The sequence below is a fragment of the Pteronotus mesoamericanus genome, unplaced genomic scaffold (assembly GCF_021234165.1).
Source record: "Pteronotus mesoamericanus isolate MK-2021 breed Mesoamerican mustached bat unplaced genomic scaffold, CSHL_Meso_final contig_291, whole genome shotgun sequence".
Lineage (NCBI taxonomy): Eukaryota > Metazoa > Chordata > Mammalia > Chiroptera > Mormoopidae > Pteronotus > Pteronotus mesoamericanus.
In genome coordinates this window covers 2,832,282-2,852,019 of record NW_026555124.1, presented here as the reverse complement: position 1 = coordinate 2,852,019, position 19,738 = coordinate 2,832,282, and the positions used below count along the sequence as shown (strand labels likewise).

Sequence of the window (19,738 nt, the reverse complement as noted above, 5' to 3'; positions counted from 1 at the left end):
GGTTGTAATTTTTACATCATTTGATCATTTGTGGGACAGTGACTCGCCTTTAGTAGATGACTCACTCAGCCAACAGCAAGTCTTTCCTATTCTAACTTGTTTGATAAGAAGAAGAGTAGTTATATGTGTTTAAGTATTTATACTGCTCTGAAAAAAAATTATTTTTTCAGTAAGTCCAGTATTTTATATGATTTATACACTGTCGTTTTCCCAAAGTGATTTGAGGTAGTTTACAGTGTACAGTAGAATAATTTAATGCCCTTACCTTCTACCTCCCATCCCCACCCCCAAATTGGTTTATCAGGCAGCTGGGATGTTAATCACTAAACTGAGTACTGGAATTTGGCTCTGAACTTCTTGGCAGCCAAGGCAAAAATTAGAAGCGTACTAGGTAGGCATATCTTGTCCAACCAGTAAGCATACAAGTTTATCCAGAGAGAGAGAGAGATGCTATTTTAGTACTAATAGGAATCTTTTGCACTTGTTCTGTTACAGTAACAATAGCATCAATTTTTAAATTGTAAAGGAATCTACTTCAAATGGTTGTATCTTACAGTTCCCATTTGAAAAATTAAAAGACAAATATTGCTTGGTGACAAAATAGAGATTCTTGAGTGCTCTTTTTCATCCCTTGCTGTACACTAGATTACCTCTATGGGAGTGGGAGGGACTATGAAAATACTGATGCCCAGGTTCCAAGCGAAGAAACTGATACATTTTAAATTAGGATGACAATATACATGTAGATTTATTAAATATATATTTTATTGATTATGATATTACAGTTGTCCCATTGTTTTTCTTCCCTTTATTCCCCTCCACCCTGCATCCCCCATCCCAATAGCATTCCCCACCACCTTAGTTCACGCCCATGGGTTGTGCATATAAGTTCTTTGGCTTCTCCATTGTTGGGAACCATCCTGCCTGGTTTCAGGGACTGTAGCCTCGCTGACAGGCGAGAGGGCCCCAAGGCTGGAGCTGAGCAAGGAGGCCTTGGGGAAATAGGCCACTGAGGAGACAAAATCTGTCCTGCCTGGCAGGGAGTGCAGCCCCTGCCTCTCTTACATCTCCCTGCCTGGCCCCGGAGGATGGCTGGTTAGTCACTGATGGGTAAGACCCCCTCGATGGAGGGGAAACAGGAGGTGCCTGTCTGCTGGCAGGGGTGCAGCCCCTGCCTCTTACTCTCCCTGCCTGGCCCCGGAGGTGGGTTAGTATGTGGGTAAGACCCCTTGGGGGGCAACCTAAGACAGGCACAGTCACATGGGAGCCATCAGAGAAGGACTTGGGGGACACGAAGAAGAGGCAAAAGACCCTCACCCCTCGGCTCTCTCTTGGCCGGAGCCCTCATTCTATCTGAAAGAAGTCTCCCTATCTCTTGGCTGCTCTGCTCCACCTGCCTGACCTGACTGGGTCAGTGAAACAATACTAAAGGCAGATACAGCCCTAAAGTGAGTCAGGAGGTTCCCGGGGACAATTAGGCTTGGAAAAGGCATGCGTTAAATCCTATGAAACTTACTTTGCTAAGAATGCCCTTGAATTAATGAGTTCTGATGTTTGGGGTCGGAGCATAGGATGATGAGATTGGTTTCCCACGTTTCCTGTTTCAGGGCCAAAAGGGAGCCACTCTGTCAACCAGACCCTGACCTGAGGCAAATCTCTGTGTTCCTTCAACTGTTATCTATGATCTCAATCTGTTTTCTGTAAACATAGTCTTTAGGCATTGATTGATAAGCTTTGTATCCATGCTGTATACCCTGCACATAAAAGTCACTTCAGGAGAAGAGCTCTGGGCATTATCCAGTAGAGAGAACTGCCACTCTCTTTTCCTGGCAGACCAAGAGTGTCTGGAATGACTTATTTCCTCATCTGCAGTGGCTGGGGGGGACTTTGTGGGATGGGGTACCCCCCCTTACTGCATTTCCTATACTATCCTTAATTTCCCCTTTTCTATTTTGCATCTAATCTTCATGCTTCTTATTCCCTGTACCTTTTCCTCCATTCTTCCCCTTGCCCCTCCACTCTGAAATTTTTTTTCCAAAAGGCCAGTATTTTATATTATTTATACACCGTCATTTTCCCAAAGTGATTTGAGGTAGTTTATAGTGTCCAGTAGAATAATGCCTGCATCTTCTACCTCCCATTCCCAACCCCAAATTGGTTTATCAGGCAGCTGTGATTGTGGTTTATCATTTCTGTGATTCTGTTCCTATTCTAGTTGTTTGCTTAATTTATGTTTTTGGTTTTTTTAGGTTCAGTTATTGATAGTTGTGAGTTTGTCATTTTACTGTTCATAGTTTTTGATGTTCTTTTTCTTAAATAAGTCCCTTTAACATTTCATATAATAAGGGCTAGGTGATGATGAACACCTTTAACTTGACCTTATCTGGGACGGACTTTATTTGCCTTTCCATTCTAAATGATAGCTTCACTGTATGGAGTAATTTTGGATGTAGGTACTTGCCTTCCATGACTTTGAATACTTCTTTCCAGCCCCTTCTTGCCTGTAAGGTTTCTTTTGAGAAATCAGCTCATAGTCTTATGGGACCTCCTTTGTAGGTAACTGTGTCCTTTTCTCTTGCTGCTTTTAAGATTCTCTCCTTATCTTTAATTCTGAGTAATGTTACTATGATGTGTCTTGGTGTGTGTTTCCTTGGGTCCAACTTCTTTGGGACTCTCTGAGCTTCCTGGATTTACTGGAGGTCTCTTTCCTTAGTCAGGTTGGGGAAGTTCTCCTTCATTATTTTTTCAAATAAGTTTTTAATTTCTTGCTCTTCCTCTTCTTCTGGCACCCCTGTGATTCAGATGTTGGGACATTTAAAGTTGTCCCAGAGGTCCCTAAGTTTCTCCTCACTTTTTTGAATTCTTGTTTCTTCATTCTGTTCTAATTGAATGTTTATGTCTTCCTTCTGCTCCAAATTGTTGATTTTGAGTCCCGGTTTCCTTCCCTTGACTGTTGGTTCCCTGCATATTTTTCTTTATTTCACTATGCATAGCCTTTACTTTTTTCTCCATTTTGCAACTATACTCAACCACTTCTGTGAGCATCCTATTTGGGCCATATTTCTTTGTCTTAGCACTCCTGTTACATTGAAAAGGGCAGAGCCTTAGGTATTCACCAGGGAGGGGCAACCCAGATTGCTGCATTATGACGTTCTATGGGGGAGGGGCCTAGAGGGAACAATGCTGCTTGCTCAGCTCTCAGCCTGCTTTCAGTCACTTCCCTCACTATCCACAAGCAAAATTGGGCCCTTCTAGGGCTGATTCCCAGGAGGGTGGGTTTGTGTACATTCTAGGACCCTGTGGGTCTCTGCAATGGACTCTCCTGTGAGGCTGGGAGTTTCTCCTGCCGCCGCAACCCCCATAGGTTTTTACAGCGAGAGGTTTTTGAGGCTTTCTTTTCCCATACTGGAACCCTGGATTGCACGTTCTGTCTCGTTCCCCAGCTGTGCCTCCCAGTTTATCTGCATGCAAATGTGGGACCGCCCAGTCCGCCAACCACCACCTCACCTGCCTGGTCCTCCAGCTGCTGCCCTGCTGCACATCCTCTCTTCCTGGCTACCAGTCTCAGTCCCTCTTATAGGTATGAATGTTTTTATTTTAACTCCTTGGTTGTTGGACTTCCATACAGTTCAATTTCTTGGAATTTCTGGGTATTTTTTGCTTTTAAATTTGTTGTTGTCCTTCTTTTGGTTGTGCAAGTAGGCAATGCGTATCTAGCCTCCATTGTGGCCGGAAGTCCAATATGTGTGTAGATTTTATCACTCCGGAAAGTTGTTGGTTCCCATCCTCAGTCAGTCCCTTTCCCTCAGAGACAACCACTGTTTTGATATTCTGCTTCTCATCACTAGATTAGTTTTGTCTCTTCTAGAATGTCACATACATGTAGCCAATAGAGTATGCTCTCCTTTGTGTCTGGCTTGTTTCACTCAGCATGTTTTTTGAGATTTATCCATACATGTATTAGTGATTTGTTCTTTTTCTTGTAGAGTACTCCATTGTATAAGTGCATCACAGTTCACATACCCACTCTCTTATTAATGGACACCTGGGCTACCCCTTGCTCTAGCCAGCACAAAAAAATAGTTATAAACATTCTGACAGAAGTCCTGCTATGGACATGTTTTGTTTCTCCTGAGAGGTGGATTTGTTGGATTGTAGGGAAGATGCATATTCAACTTTATAAAAAGCTGGCAAATGGTTCCCCTTTTATACTTCTACCAGTAATGTACAGGAGTTTGAGCCATTCCATGTCCTTCCCAACATTTGGTGGGTTCGGTCTTTTTCATTTTAGTCATTCCAACATGTGTGTATTAGTATCTCATGGCAATTCTAATTATCATTTACTTAATGACTAATAATTTTCAGTACCTTTTCATGTGCTGCCATTCATGTATCTTCTTTTGTAAAGTGTCTTTTCAAGTGTTTTTGTCCATTTTCATTTAGTTGACTGCCTTTTTAGTATCGAATTGCAAGAATTCTTTATATATTTCACATACAAGCCTCCTGTCCAGTATCTGTATTATGGATATCTTCTTATTGTGCAGCCTGCCTATTAATTTACTTAATATTGTCTTTGATGAGCAGAAGCCATTTGTTATTTTGATATGAAGTTCAATTAATCACTTTTTTCTTTAAAATTTTGTTTTCTGTAAAGAAAACTAAGCAACCTTGGTCTACTTCAAGGTCACAGAGTAATATTGCTATTTATAGAAGGCTTATTGTTTCAGCTTTCATATTTGGGTCTGTGAATGACCTCAAATCAATGATTGTACATGATATGAGGGAGGGGTTGAGGTTCGTTCTTTTTCAGATAGAAAGCCAGTTGTCCCAGCACCACTTGTTAAAAAGATTTTCCTTTTCCTAATTAAATTTCTTGGAAGACTTTTTCAAAAGTCAGCTGACCATATTTATGAAGTTGATAATATTTCTAATATATTGAGAATTATCATAAGTGGGTGTTGAATTTTGTTAAATGCTCTGTGTCAGTTAATGTGATTTTTTTTCATCTTTATACAGTTAACATGGTGGGTGACATTGATTAGTATTTGAAAAATGAACTAATTTTACATTGCTCAAATCAGCCCCACTTGGTAATGGTGTAGTCTTCTTTTCATGTGTTGTTGGATGCAGTGTGCTAGTTTGTGTTTTGGTTTTGTTGTTTTTGGGGGGTTTTTTTTTGAAGACTTGTGTATCTGTTTATGAGGAGTATTGATTTGTAGTTTTTATTTTATTGTCTTTGTATAGTTTTGGTTATGAGGGTAATGCTGGCTTCATAAAATGAGTTGAGAAATTTTTCTTCTAATATCTAGAAGAAAATGAGTCAAATTGGTGGTGTTTCTTTTTAAAATGTGTTAGATAATTCTTAAGTCAGGGCATCTAGGCCTGGAGATATCTTTTCCATTTTAACTATGAATTAAGTTTCTTTACTAAGGCTATTCAGATGATCTATTTCAAGAGTTAGGAAATTTTTCTGTAAAGAGCCAGATAGAAAATAGGTTTTATAGGTCCTGTGGTCTTTGTCACAATTATTCAACTCTGCATTGTAGCACAAAAGCATTTCAACACAGTATGTAAACAAATGAGTATAGCTGATTCCAACAAAATTTTATTTATTGCACTGAAATTTGAATTCCATATCATTTTCAATTATCACAAACTTTTTTTCTTGCCTTTTATTTTTACCAAATATTTTCTCTTGCCATTTAAAAATGTAAAACCGATTCTTGATTGGTAGGTTCTACAAAAACAGAACATACACATATTCTATGTGTATTTTCACATAGAATAGAACAGGTATAGTCAATAGGGTTCTGTCCTGTAAACCTGCCATTTCTCCGGCCCCTTAGGATTTTTGGACCTTTTTTGGTCTGTGCATATTGTTTTCAGATTGCCGGCTGCTTTATGGTCCAGATGGATCAGAGAGGGACTCGGGTGAAGGACCCATGGCTGGGTCCTTCACATCCTGAGGTCTCTGTCCAGGAAGGCTTCTCTTCTATGAGTTGCTTTTTGTCCAGAGTCTTTAGTTAGGAGGAGGAATAGTTTTAGAATGCTCTTACTCTGTCTTGTCTATCAATCAGTGCCCCTCACCTTCATTTTGAAGGCTTCACTGGATATTGAATTTTTCATTTTGAATTTTAAAGATACTGTTTCTGTCTTCGTGTGTTTTCTTCTGATAAGAAGTTAGCAATTATTCCTATCATTGACCCTTTATGTAATGCATCTCTATTCTGGCTGCTTTTAAGATTTGCTTTTTTTTATCTTTGATCTTTTAGGGATGATGTCTTAGGTTTTTTCTGCTTTGGGTTCATTGAGCTTCTTTTATTAGTGGGTTGACATTTGTCATCAAATTGGAAAATGATTTGTTTCCTGCCTTAATCCCTCTTAACTTCACCTTCTGAGAGCCAAATATATGCAGATTAGAGTGCTTTACCTTTTCTAACAGATAACTAAAGCTCTGTTCATTTTTCAACATCAGTCTTTTATATTGCTGTACTTGAGTTTGGATATTTTTTGCCAGGCCTCTCACCGATTGTCGAATCAACTGTTAACCCTAGCCAGTGAATTTTTCATGTCATATTTTTCATTTTTAGAAGTGCATTATATTTTCCATGTCTCTGCTGAGTCCCTCATCTTTTCACTAATTATGTTTAACTTTTCCTTTAAGTCCTTGAACATTTATGTAGATGTTTCATTGTTGTTTGATAATAATTCTACCACCTGGGTCACATTTGAGTCTATTTCTATTTTTTTACTTGTACTCACGGGTCAGATTTTCTTGCTCGTGTGTAGTAAAGTTTTATTTTATGTTGAACATTCTGGATGTTAAGTTCTTGACATTCCAGATTTTATTAAAGAATATTGAATTTTGTCCTGGAAAGAAGTTGATTTATTGTTAGTTCAAGCACTTGAACATGTCCCCGCTTCTGTTTAAACTTATATGGGCTGATCTAAAGTAAATATCATTTTAAATTGTAGCCTTTCTAGGGTTTGGGTTGTTTCCTTTCCTCAACAATCTGTCTGTGCCTGATAAGTTGCTATATACATTTTGCTCAACTTTATTGTTGTATTTATTTGATGGGTTTTCACAGCAAGAGGGGAAGTCTGATACACATTACTCCTGGCCAGAACTAGAAGGGGTGCTCATTTTTTCATAGCTTCCTAATTGATTCTAATGAGCATTCAGGACTAATGACTGACCCTAATGCAGGGTTTCGTGATATCACTATTGGCATTTTGGGCTGGGTTATTTGTTGTAAGGGGGTTGTTCTGTACATTGTAGGCCACCATCCTTAGTCTCTATCCAGCAGGTGCCAACAGTACCTCTTCCCAGTTGTGACAACCCAAAAAGTCAAGAAATTGCTAAAAGTCCCTGTGGGCCAAAATTTTCCCAGATTGAGAACCACTGATGTAACAATAAATTATTGCATACCTTAATTAGCCCATGCCCCTCAAAGCATGTTATGCCAAGTAGCTGCACTGGCATTACCTGGAGCTTCTTAGGAGCACAGAAGCTAAGGTCTCGTCTCAGACCTTTTGAATGAGATCTGCATCTTAACAAGTTATCAAATTGATGTGTAAGCTTTTTAATGTTTGAAAAAGAATGCCATAGACCAGGGGCCAGCAAACCTTTTCTTAAAGGGCCAGATAATGCATATTTTTGAGCTTAAGGTCACAACAATTCAGCTCTGCTGTTGTAGCGTAAAAGCATCCACAGACAATACAGAGAATTGGGTGTGGCTGTGTTACAATAAAACTCTCTGAGCCACACTTTTCTAACCTATGCCATAGACTAACTATCCCTATCAGATCTCTTAGTAAAGTGAAGACAGCTGGTGGCTAAATTCTTTCATGAGTACATGTCTATTTGATAACATTTGTTGTTGCTTAAAGAGGTGTATAGGTTACACACATTTGTCTTGATATTTTAGTAGCGTGACTTCTTATCTAGGTGGTGCTATCATCCATTTCCACATAAGTTATATATTGATGCTGCTTAAGGTAGCTTACCAGTCAGTGGCTCTCGGCCTTTAGAAATACTTGATTTTAGGGTCTATTTCTTTTTCTTTGTGGAAGAACTATATATTGATACTGCTGGCCCAGTGAAATAATTATTCACTTATTTTGCCTTTGTCAAATTAACCTGATAAAACTTTAGGAAAACTGCATTTGTGTGAATTTGTTAGTGTAGTTTAAAGTTAGTCATCCTGCTTGCCATACTGCATGTTCCAAGCCCCTACCAAAGTACAAGGGTACTTTGGCCGTACCTCTTGACATATTTTGTTATATGCTTCGAGGCATTCAGGTTTAACGCTGTGAAACTTCAGTTTGTATAGACTGTTTCCTTTTATGCTAAAAGAAAAGAGTGAGCATCTTTTCCTAGATCAACTTTCTATACAAATAAGGCTTTTAACCAGCTATCTTCTTGGCGTCTGTTGTCAGATGTCACCCCCGGCGCCCAGGCAGGAGGCTGCAGTGGGCTGGCTGCCAGCACAGACCACTCAGTGGGTGCACAGCCATGCTGCTCCCCAAGAATCACTATTAGTTATTAATGACCAAAAAGGTTTCTAATTATGACTGACACCCATAAAATTATTCACTGGCTTACTTAATGGTTTAAAAGAACCAATGATAACCAGATTTGACTGTTTGGTAATGGTAAGTACTTTACAAACTCCTAAAATCCAAGATCTAAAAATACCTTCTCAGGTAAAATAAACACACAAAAACTGATTTAGCATTCTTAAGTATACAAGATACATACTTGATAACTCAAATTTAACAAACTATATATACGTATTTTCCCTCAGGAAAGCACAAGGAGAAGACAAAAATATTGTGAGTTTCAAGGCTATTTGAATGAAGTAAAAAGTTCTCCACAGAAAGACAGCCATATGCGGTTCCCAAACTCATTTTATGAACCCCATCAAGATTCCACCAGTCCAGACATACTCAACAAGTCAAGATCAAGATGTCCGCCTTGGTACACACACACTCCTACAACTGGCACGGAAGTCACAGACTTAAGAAGTTCTACAGGATTCTCACTTCCAACTTCCCAGTTTACCCTCAGTGAAGAGACAAAGGCAGATGTATATTACTATGGTGTCACCATTCTTTTTCTTTTGATATTAGTATGTCTTGCTTTATATTTTCTCTGAAGATACCAAACAAAATCCTTTATATAATTTTTAAAGGTTCAGTTCTTCACAGAAATGTTACATTCTTATTCAGGGCTTCCTCCCAAACATTTTCAAGGTAATTGGCTTTAAAAAAAAGGAAAGAAAAAGAATACATTTTAACAAAGTAAGTTTGTAAACATTCTTTAAAAAACTGCTTTATATATCATGGTCTCATGATACAGTTTGGAAATACTTTTCTGAACTTTTAGATCACCCAGAAAATCTAAAACAAGAGTCATTCTAAAAAAGGGATTAACAATTTTTTATCAAAGGGGCAATCTGAAAATTAAAATGCTATTTATACAGACAACTTATTTTATAGAAACTTTTTTTTAATACATGTTATGTCTCCAAAAGTTTTAGATAGGCTGATATATAGGTACCTTCTAAAATAAGAGACTAAAAGCTAAGGACATTTTATGAAATGTGATTAACTGCTTACCTTAGTACAATATGGACATTCACCAAATAAGATGTTAAAACTCTGTCTACTAGTCTGTAATCCTCTCAGCCACTGAAGATTTTAAAAATAAAAGTGTCAGTATTAGCATGATTACAAATATACCAGAAATGTTTTCCTTTCTTTTTGAGTGCATTAAATTTTTTATCCCAGAATATTTATCTTAACTTTCTTATGCAAGAGTAAGGGGAACATCTGAGCAAATACCAGACTACTAATAAGCTAAATAACAAGGGGAAACCAGCATGGATTTCAAGGTGTATGCACACTGGTGTACAACCAAAATACCGGCCCCCTGTAAAACTTTGATGAAAATTACCTTTTCTACTCTTCACATGCAAGAAAGTAATGCATACAGGTCTATGGGGTTCACAGACCTACCTAAATCCATTTATCACAAATTACGAACTAATGCTGTAGAAGATAACATAGGCTCTGGAAACTTTAGGTCTTAATTCTGGTGTTAATCACCAATAGTGGGTTAATTCTCAACCATTAATTCCAAGCACGAGGCAGTTCAGTTTTAAAAGTTAAATATTATTATTTAAAAAAGCGCATGTTCCCTTAAGAGAATCTCTAGAATCAGAACTGATATTTTATGATTTTATATAAGGTGAACTGACATCTCTACCTCAGTTTTCCCTTGTTAAAATACAGATAACACCAACGACTGTCTCTAATCACAAAAATCAAGTAGTGATACTAGGGAAGGCTTTAGAAAATTGAAAGCACCTTATAACTGCAAGGTGTTTTATATATTGATGCACTTATAGTTTATCATATGTCAACTGTGCCCTAAGATGAATGCTATAGAGAGCAAATGACTAGAGACAGGAATGAAGGCAAACTTCACATATAGTAAATAAAATGTCACTGACTGAGAGTGCTGTGAGACACTCAAATCTAGCCTGAAAAGTAACAGATGCTTCACAGTGCTAGTTCCCTTTCACCTACTGGCTGCCATTACTCCCAAGTGAATGAGTCTGCAGTTTGCACGTGGTGACATGAGGTATTTACTGAAAGATTCCAATGTATCATCAGTTGAATTTATGTGTCAGTCGTAGTCCATGAATGCATTCTGGATATGTTTCCCCCTTCTTGGTTACTTTAGGACATTATTCATTCATGAGAAAGCATGATGAAGAAAGGAAGCACATGGACATCTGAAATGAACTAGTAGTACAGGAACTAATGAAAAAGAGATTATATTGAAATAGATTTTAAAGTCTATACGTTTCAAATATTCATTCTTCCTCTGTTAGCTGAAAAAGGTCTTGCTATGTTTTTACTTTACCTCATATAAGCATATTTGATGGAAAGGCTGTCCACACTGGGAATTATCACATACTTGGTCAGGAATGGCGCCATCAAGCTGATAGGCGTAACAAATTCCACAATCCATAGAAAAATCCTTCAAAAGAAAAATATAAGCGTATGTATTTAAAACATACAAAATGAGAAGAGAATGAGTAATGGTATAGACATTATAAAATTTTTATAATTATGGCTTTTATAAAGGTAGTTATATCACTATTATAAAAATATTAAGTCATATTACTATTTATCACTTACTTGTATGAGAATGCTCCCTTTTACATCCAGTAAATTATACACATAGAAATATAAAAAAAAATTCTGTTTTTGTGTCAAAAGATGTGAAGGGCTTAAGTTTCCCATATTATACATCAATATAATGCCACTGTAGTATGTAAAAATAGGAACTGATATTAGCTAGTGATTACTAACTTAAAAATTATGTAACTAAAGGAAAAAGACAAAAACATCTCCACCAATTTAGGAGTCTGCAGTTTAACAAGTTTGTCAAAAACTGTTTTATTTGCAATGTAGTGTGGTGCCAGGTGAATTTTGAAAAACTGTACTGCCATCCCTCACAAACACTGAAGTGAATTAGAGCTTCATTTCAGTCATCCAGAAGCAGATAGTATAGAAAATCCAAACATCACATTAGCTACTTAGGACCTTCCCCCGTTTTTAATAAAAAAGATGCCTGTCATTAATCAATTTACTGTTATGAAGACCATGAAAAAAAGTGCACTTATAACCACCAATCAAAGGTTAACAAGTTCTTTGATGCAGCTGTTGCTTGTAGTTCAGAAGTCTGTTACATAATAATATTCCAATTGCCTCCCTTTCAGCCTCATGTTTCTCTAGTGCCTAAAAGAACATTTAACTTTTATTATGCAATGCTGTTGGGAATATCAAAGCACTGAAAAAACTTACAGATTTTTCCAGGATAGCAGGAGATGGAAAATCAATTTCTAAAACATCTTTCAAATTTTGTAGCAGAGTATTTTCTGGATCCCTGAAAGCATGAAAAAATATTTATTAAATGTGTAAAGTCTCAGAAAGTAACAATTCTATTGTAAAGATACCTACCACAAATGTATGTTTCTGCTCAGCTTAATTCCCAGGGGTTTCACCACTTCAGGTATTTAAATAAAAAAAAAAAGTTCAATAATTTAGGGGTTGCTGTTCTCTTTTTGTAAAACCATATTCAGCACAGAATTTGTTTCTAATTTAAATTGACATATAACACTGTTAGTACAACATAATGATTTGGAACATGTATATATTGTAAAATGGGTACCGCAAGTTAAAATCCATCACCACACATATTTATTGATTTTTTTCTTGTAATGAAAACTTTTAAGATCTTGCAGTAACTTTCAAATATACAATCCAGTATTGTTAACTATAGAATTTAACTGCTTGATTATAAGATAATATATAAGAAACACCGAAGTACACAGTTCAAATGATGAAACATTTAAAACAACTACCATTAATATTTTAGAATAATATAATACTTTAACAAGGGTTTTGTGGTTCTGTTAAAACATTTAAATCTGAGATCTCACACCATGGTCAGCTCCAAGAAAGCAGCACTCAGGAAGCATAGTAGGATGCCTGGGGTCTACCTCTATATTTATTGAAGCATTATTCCCTAGAATAAAAGAATATTGAAGTTTTTAGAAGTAGAAGATTTCATCAAACAAAAAAAGGAGTATCTGGCTGGGTGCTTATTTCATTTTATACACAAGAAAAGAGTAACCAAATTGTTTTTAAAACTATGTTTACTGAGTTATATAGGGAGGGGAAGGGAGAGAGAGAAACATCAGTGAGTTACTTCCCCTTAAGGGCCCTGCCGACAGATCGAACTGCAACCTAGGTACATGCCCTGACCAGGAAAGGAACCCCCAACCTTTTGGTGTAGGGAAAGATGCTCTAACCCACCGAGCCACACTGGTGAGGGCCCAAATGTTTTATAAACTTTTTATAAAGGTAAATATATCACTATGTTATAATTTCATTAAAAAAAGGTACATTTTGAAATTATAAATGTGGCTAAAGTTTCAAAAAACAAAGTCAATCCATAAATTAGATTAGATTACAATCCTGGTCAGGATTCAAAATTCATTGGAGTGATAAAGATCTTCAATATAAAAAAAGCACAACTGGCCCTGGCCAGCATGGCTGCTTGTTGGGCGTCATCCCAAAAAGCGAAAGGTCGCCAGTTCGATGAGTCAGGGCACGTGCCTGGGTGAAGGGCCAGGTTCCCAGTTGAGACTAGTGAGAGGTAACTGATCGATGTTTGTCTCATCAATGTTTTTCTCCCTCTTTCTCCCTCTCTTCCCCTCTCTCTAAAAATAAATAAAAACTCTCAAAAAATAAAATAATAAAAATATTACAGCTCAAGTATTTAAGAAATATCTAAACTGCTTTTTCATGATGTTCTTGGAAAGTAAGAGACCTATGGCCAAATAATGTATAAAGGCTAGAAATACAATAAACAGTAAAAATAAACATGCTTGAGGTTTGAGTTTGATGAAATTTTATAAAAATACGTTCTGAATTCTGTTCCATGTGCAGTTTTCCCCTGTAAGTTAAAGGGTTCAATTCCTATTAAATTTGAACTGTTCATTTAGTAAAAACAACTAACCTTGCTTGCAGAGTCTATGAAAAAGCTGTATCTACTCATCACTAGATTCTTTTATAAATTTTAATTATGCTACAGTACTATGAAAATTTCAGAAATTTTACTGGTTTTTTGAGAATGCACAGTGCAATTGTTTAAGGTCAATTTAAATTTTACTTTTATGGTAAAAATGTCTTGATAAATTCTATCCACTATAGTGTATAAGCCTTTGACAAGATTGGCAACAATACAATAACTACAGATCTGGCAAAAAAAAAAAAAAAGTGGGGGGGAGGCACCAAGTGACAAAATAAATGACTATAAGTAAGTCAATGAAAAAAAATTACAAGAAGTTAATTTGTAATATCATTTGTTAATATTTCCTTTACCATGAACACAAATTCCATATTAGCCTTTAGCAAAGTCATCTAATGACTCCAGAAAGTATTTTGACTTAACAATGGCTATATTAACTAATCTTTTAATAAATTTGCTGAAACCTTGGTCTTAAAAAAGGCAATTCAGTGCGTGAAGGGTGGGGGGGAAAGAGCTATAAGGTAAACATAGACAAGAGTAAATGAGTAAAAACCAGAGTGTTTTTGCTGAACAGTGAGAAATAAGAAGTATATTTAATCATAACCTAATAAAAATTATTATTTTAATGGGGATGTGAAGGTAAGTTACTACTTTGAAGAAAATATTTTCATTCTTAATATCTACTGGTTCACAAATACACCAAAATTCGGTTAATTATTCCATATTAAACACTGTTAGACTTTAACTGGGCAACAGTAATATTTGTAGATCTGCTGTACAATTAATACTTTCCTCTTCTCCTAATAATATGTCACTTCTTTTGCCCCAGATAATCTACTGTGCTTAGGAAAAAACCATAAAAATGGCTTACTAATTGGGATATTATGTCAGAATTTCAAAATAGCCTTTGGAATATATGATTTGTAAAAACATTATCTATTTAGGCTAGAAAAACAAGGAGGAAAGATATAAATAGGTATCTTCTACCCATCCAGCTAACGGTAATTAGTGTGAAGTCTGAAACAGGGGTGTCCAACCTTTTGGTGCCTCTGGGCCATACTGGAAGAAGAAGAGTTGTCTTGGGCCACATATTAAACACATTGTGACATGTAGTCCCCCCCCAAAAAGTCTCATAGTTTTAAGTAAATTTACAATTTTGTGTTGGGCCACGTTCATAGCCATCCTGGGCCATACGCAGCCTACAGGCCCCGGGTTGGACACTCCTGGAAACAGCAAAATCTTGAGAGGCTAAATTCAGAAACTGTTTTGCTTGCTCATATGAAATAAAACAATCATTTTATATAGAGACAGTGTGGTGACATTTAAAGGATGATATTTATGGCTATATAATATTTCATATATTTATATTTATAAAATAGTTCAAAAAAAGTTCAAATATATTCAATTATTTTGTGCTTTTTGTGTACAAAAAGTAGATATGCACAGCCCATTTCAGATTCTTTTATCCTCTATATTTTTGTTAGAAAATATTCCCAGATTTGTTCACAGTAATCTCTAGTTTTATGGATGAAAACTTCATTATTTTTAACATAGTTTTTTTTCCTAAGTAAATTTTGAAAAACCTGTTCCCCTATTGCTTAGCTAACTAAAAGCTAATTAACACTATCTCTGAGTGCCACCTCCACTGAATCATCACTTTTTATTTATTTTTTTAGAGAGGGAGGGAGGGAGAAAGAAAGGGAGAGAAACATCAACATGAGAGACAAACACTGACCAGTTACCTCTCTCCTATGGTCCCCAGCTGGGGACAGACAGCATCCTAGGCATGTGCCCTGACCAGCAATCAAAACCAGCAACCTTTTTCTTCAGGGGATGACACCCAACCAAGCCACACCAGTCAGGGCATCATCAACTTGTATAACAAAACATTTCAGTACTTGCCCTTTACCCTTGAAATACGTGTATTTAAATATTTAGTAATAAAAACGTTCATCCCCAAAAGTTTTAATAGTTGACTTCATGCAGAAAGTTCTCACCCAAGAGTCCAATGACATCTTTAGATTAATTTTCCTAATACAAAATACAATCAAACACCTTAAAAAGAAAAAGCCTCATTAATCCTTTTTCCCCACCTACTACAATTCTGCGTGCTGTTGCACTCCGTGTAGGTTTTTCTGGCTCAAGTACCCAAGTCTTCTTATCAATTTCATCCATAGCATCCCAGAATGCCTTGAGTGATTCCAATGCTGCCAAAAACTGACTATAAATGTTTATTATGGAGCTCTATAAAAAGACAGATGAAAGCTGAATAAGTTATAAAGCACTATCAATAGCAGATAATCTTTCATTTAAAATACAACTCAGTTTAGAAATTTTAAGCTGTTTCATTTCAGCTAAAACTAGTCAAGTAAGAGTCAACTTTCCCTGCTTTACTGTTTCACCTGCATCAATATTAACAGGACTATGCAATCCTCAAGAATGTACGGCATTTTAAAAACTTTTCATTATGATGAATTTTGTACTACATATGGCATAGTAATTACTAACACAAGAAGATAAGTATGGACAACTTTATTAATGTATGTAACATTGGGCATAGTGTACGCAATTTTAGCATGAAAGCATTTTCATTTTTGCTGTATATATCAAGTTTGATGCTCTACTACTTGTGACTTGATTAAATTACTTTTAAGCATTATGAATAAATAACTTTTAAGATTTAATTAGGTGAAAAGTATGAAAGGTTTTTCACTTTTAAAAAATCAAACAAATTACCAGATTTCTTTTGATGTTAAACTTTTAGCCAATTTCTGAATTCAGTATTTCAAACACTAATTAGTTAAATACATTTTATGGAAGTTAAAATACATTTTCACTAAATGATAAGAACAAAGCCATTGCTGATTCTAAAAATTTATATTTCAAAGTCAAAAGTTTCTCAAAATAATGTGATATGTTTTAAAGATACTATTGTTTACTAAATTTCTTTATAAAAATCAATCAAAACTAAAATAATTTTTAAAAGGGTTGTATTTGTTTCAAAGAAGCAAAACATAAAAAATCAGTAAACTACCAACTTATACCATACACAACAATAAACTCAAAATGGGCAAAAAAGTTACATGTAAGTCACAAAACCATAAAAATCATAGAAGAAAACATAGGCAGTGAAATCTCAGATATCTTATGTAGCAATATTTTTGCCAATATATTTCGTTGGGCATTGGACACAAAGGAGAAAAATAAACAAATGGGACTACATCAAATCAAAAAGCTTCTGCACGGTTAAATAAGCCTTCTGGAAGATGAAAAGGAAACTCACTGTATGGGAGAACATTTTCACCAATGATACATCTGATAAGGGTTTAATCTTAAAAAAAAAACAAAAAAGAACTAATGCAACTCAACACCAAGAAGACATTTCAATTATGAAAGGAGCAAAGGACCTGAGTAGACACTTCCCCAAGAGGACATACAGATGGCCAATAGACATGTGAAAATGCTCAATGTCACTTAATCATCAGAGAAGTACAACTTAAAACCATAATGAGATGTCATCTCACACCTTTCGGAATGGCTATCATCAATAAATCAACAAACAAGTGTTGGTGAGGATGTGGAGAAAAGGAAACTCTTGTGCACTATTTGTGGGATTCCAAATAGGTGCAGCCACTGTGGAAAACAATATGGAGGTTCCTCAAAAAATTAAAAGTAGAACTAGCATATTATCCAGCAATTCCACATCTGGATATTTATCTAAAGAAATCCAAAAGCATTAATTCAAAAGGATAATACGTACTGCTATGTTCACTGCTGCATTATTTTCAATAGCCAAAATATGGAAGCAATCTATTCCTTGATAGATGAATGGGTAAAGAAGATGTGGTACATATATATAATATTACTGGGGTATAAAAAAGAACAAAATCTTGCCATTTGCAACAACATGGATGGACCCAGAGGCTATTTTGCTACGTGACATACGTCAAAGACAAATACCTTATGAAATCTAAAAAACAAAATAAATGAAAAACAGAAACAAACTCAAAGATACAGAGAACAAATTGATGGTTCTAGATGGGAGGAGGGTTGGGGAGCTGGGTGAAAAAATTGAAGGGATTAAGAAGTACAAGTTGGCCATTATAATAGAGTCATGGAACCGTAAAGTACAGCATTTGGAAGATAGTCAATAATACAACTAAATACAGTATCAGATGGGTACTGGACTAAGAGTTATCACTGTACATTACATAAATGTCTAATCACTATGTTGTACACCTAAACCTAATACAACATTGTGTGTAGACTTTAATTGAAAAAAACATTTTTAAAAGCTTTTTAATGACAATTTTTATATTCTTTGTACTTTTCCACATTCCCAACAATAATGTATTAATTTTAAAATCATAAAATATAAATGAGCTTATGTAAAAAGAGAAATGGTCTTATGGCCATTATTTCATTTCATTATATCCACAGTATAGGGAAAAATATACTGAATTCAATGAAACTAATATTTCAACCGTGTGTCAGGACTATGTGGAAGTCTGATACCAAGATAAAAGAATCCAGTTCATAAGGGGAACACAGCTCTAATCTTGATGGTAAAAAAGTATCTGATCTTAACCAAGACAAATTCAACCTCTGGAAGCCTTAACATTGCATCTATAAATGTGGGTGTGCACTAGATAGCTTCTAAGGTGACTTCAAGCTCTACAAGAATTCTAAATATAACTTTGAAAATCCATAAAGTAGGTCATTCTGTCCACTTAAAAGTATCTATATTTCCAGATCTCGACTACTGTAATATACTCCATTTCCAATTCTTGTTTGTAAACAGATTTTATAATTCAAATTATATAACTATATATGCATTAAATATAACATATAATGTACAGCAATCATTTCTTTCATAAAAAGAACTACATATCAAAATCAAAATATTTGGGTTACATTCTATATCTCCATGTATTTAAGTAAGAACTGAAAGATGCATTATACAACTACCATTATTTTCATGGAGTGACAATGGTTAACAAAATATTCCAGGTTTCAAGTGCACAATTGTACAAAGCTCATCTGTACGGTGCACTGAGTGTTCATCAGCGCAAGTTACGTCTCTGTCCATCACCATTTATCCCCCTTTTACCCTCTTCCACCTTCCCCAACATGCCTCCCCCAGCAGTCACCACACTGTTGTTCGTATTCATGAGTTTTTCTTCTTCTTTTTTTTTTTTTGCTCAATCCCTCTATCCCTCGTGCCCCTCACCCCGACAGTTGTCAGCCTGCTCTATCTTTGAGCCTGTCACTACTTTGCGTGTTAGTTCATTTTGTTCATTAGGTTCCATATACAAGTGAAATCATGTGGTACATATCTTTCTCTGACTGGCTTATTTACTTAGCATAATGCTATTATTTTCTAAAATGTAGGGAAATTTTTCAGTCTTCCAAAACTTTTGAATTTTTGGAATTGGTTTGAAACCTCAAATTCCTAGCAGGAATAACAAAGCAACTATATACCTTAAATATGGTAAAGATCCAAAAATAATGCCCAGAATATTGCAACTCATTAATTTACTAACCAAAGGAAAATGGCATCCTTCTTTGCACATACACATAGCACTATGATTAAAGGAAATGAAATAGAGGAACAAAGATTCAAGACTGAAACAAAAACGAGAAAAAAAGACAACAAAAATGAGTATTTTAAAAAGCTATAATGAAACACAAAAGGCTTTGCATCTCAAAAGCAATAAACTATCTTACAGAGAAGAAAAGTATCCCAGAAACAAAGACAATGATGTAGAAGCCTCTCACCTGAGCCTTGCTCTGGTGGGAGAGGGAAGAGGAGGAAAGGATGAAAAACAACCCAGCAACCTCTTATCCTTAAAATGTGGGTGGCGGCGGGGGCGGGGGGAAGGGAAGAAATCCTGAGACAGAAAATATAAAACAAGGTGAGAAGAGTACACTTTACATCCTACTCTACCTACTCCGAAGATTTGCAGCTAGGGCCCATGATGAAGGCATTCCAACCACAATAGGTTGTTTGATCTGTGTGTGCCTGTCTGTCTGTTGGTCCATATTTATGTGGAATAGGGCTATAACAAGAAAAAATGGCACAGCCTGAACACCAGAAGTTAGAAAATTATCTACAACATTACATGC

At 35.9% G+C, this 19,738-nt stretch overlaps 2 protein-coding genes across 2 annotated transcripts in view; one reads left to right on the top strand and one right to left on the bottom strand.

Annotated features, from left to right (window-relative positions):
* VRK2 (VRK serine/threonine kinase 2) overlaps window positions 1-10,867 on the top strand; it is a 92,370-nt gene extending 81,503 nt beyond the window's left edge. The window contains exon 13 of the mRNA XM_054575417.1: window positions 8,808-10,867. Coding sequence (XP_054431392.1) covers window positions 8,808-9,158 — 351 coding nt within the window. The 3' untranslated portion in view covers window positions 9,159-10,867. The remainder of the gene's footprint in view (window positions 1-8,807) is intronic.
* Window positions 9,044-19,738, bottom strand: part of FANCL (FA complementation group L) — a 53,281-nt gene continuing 42,586 nt past the window's right edge. Inside the window, exons 8-14 of the mRNA XM_054575418.1 lie at window positions 15,706-15,856; window positions 12,521-12,604; window positions 12,037-12,082; window positions 11,881-11,962; window positions 10,934-11,050; window positions 9,622-9,693; window positions 9,044-9,263 (exon numbers count right to left, since the gene is read on the bottom strand). Coding sequence (XP_054431393.1) covers window positions 9,228-9,263; window positions 9,622-9,693; window positions 10,934-11,050; window positions 11,881-11,962; window positions 12,037-12,082; window positions 12,521-12,604; window positions 15,706-15,856 — 588 coding nt within the window. The 3' untranslated portion in view covers window positions 9,044-9,227. The remainder of the gene's footprint in view (window positions 9,264-9,621; window positions 9,694-10,933; window positions 11,051-11,880; window positions 11,963-12,036; window positions 12,083-12,520; window positions 12,605-15,705; window positions 15,857-19,738) is intronic.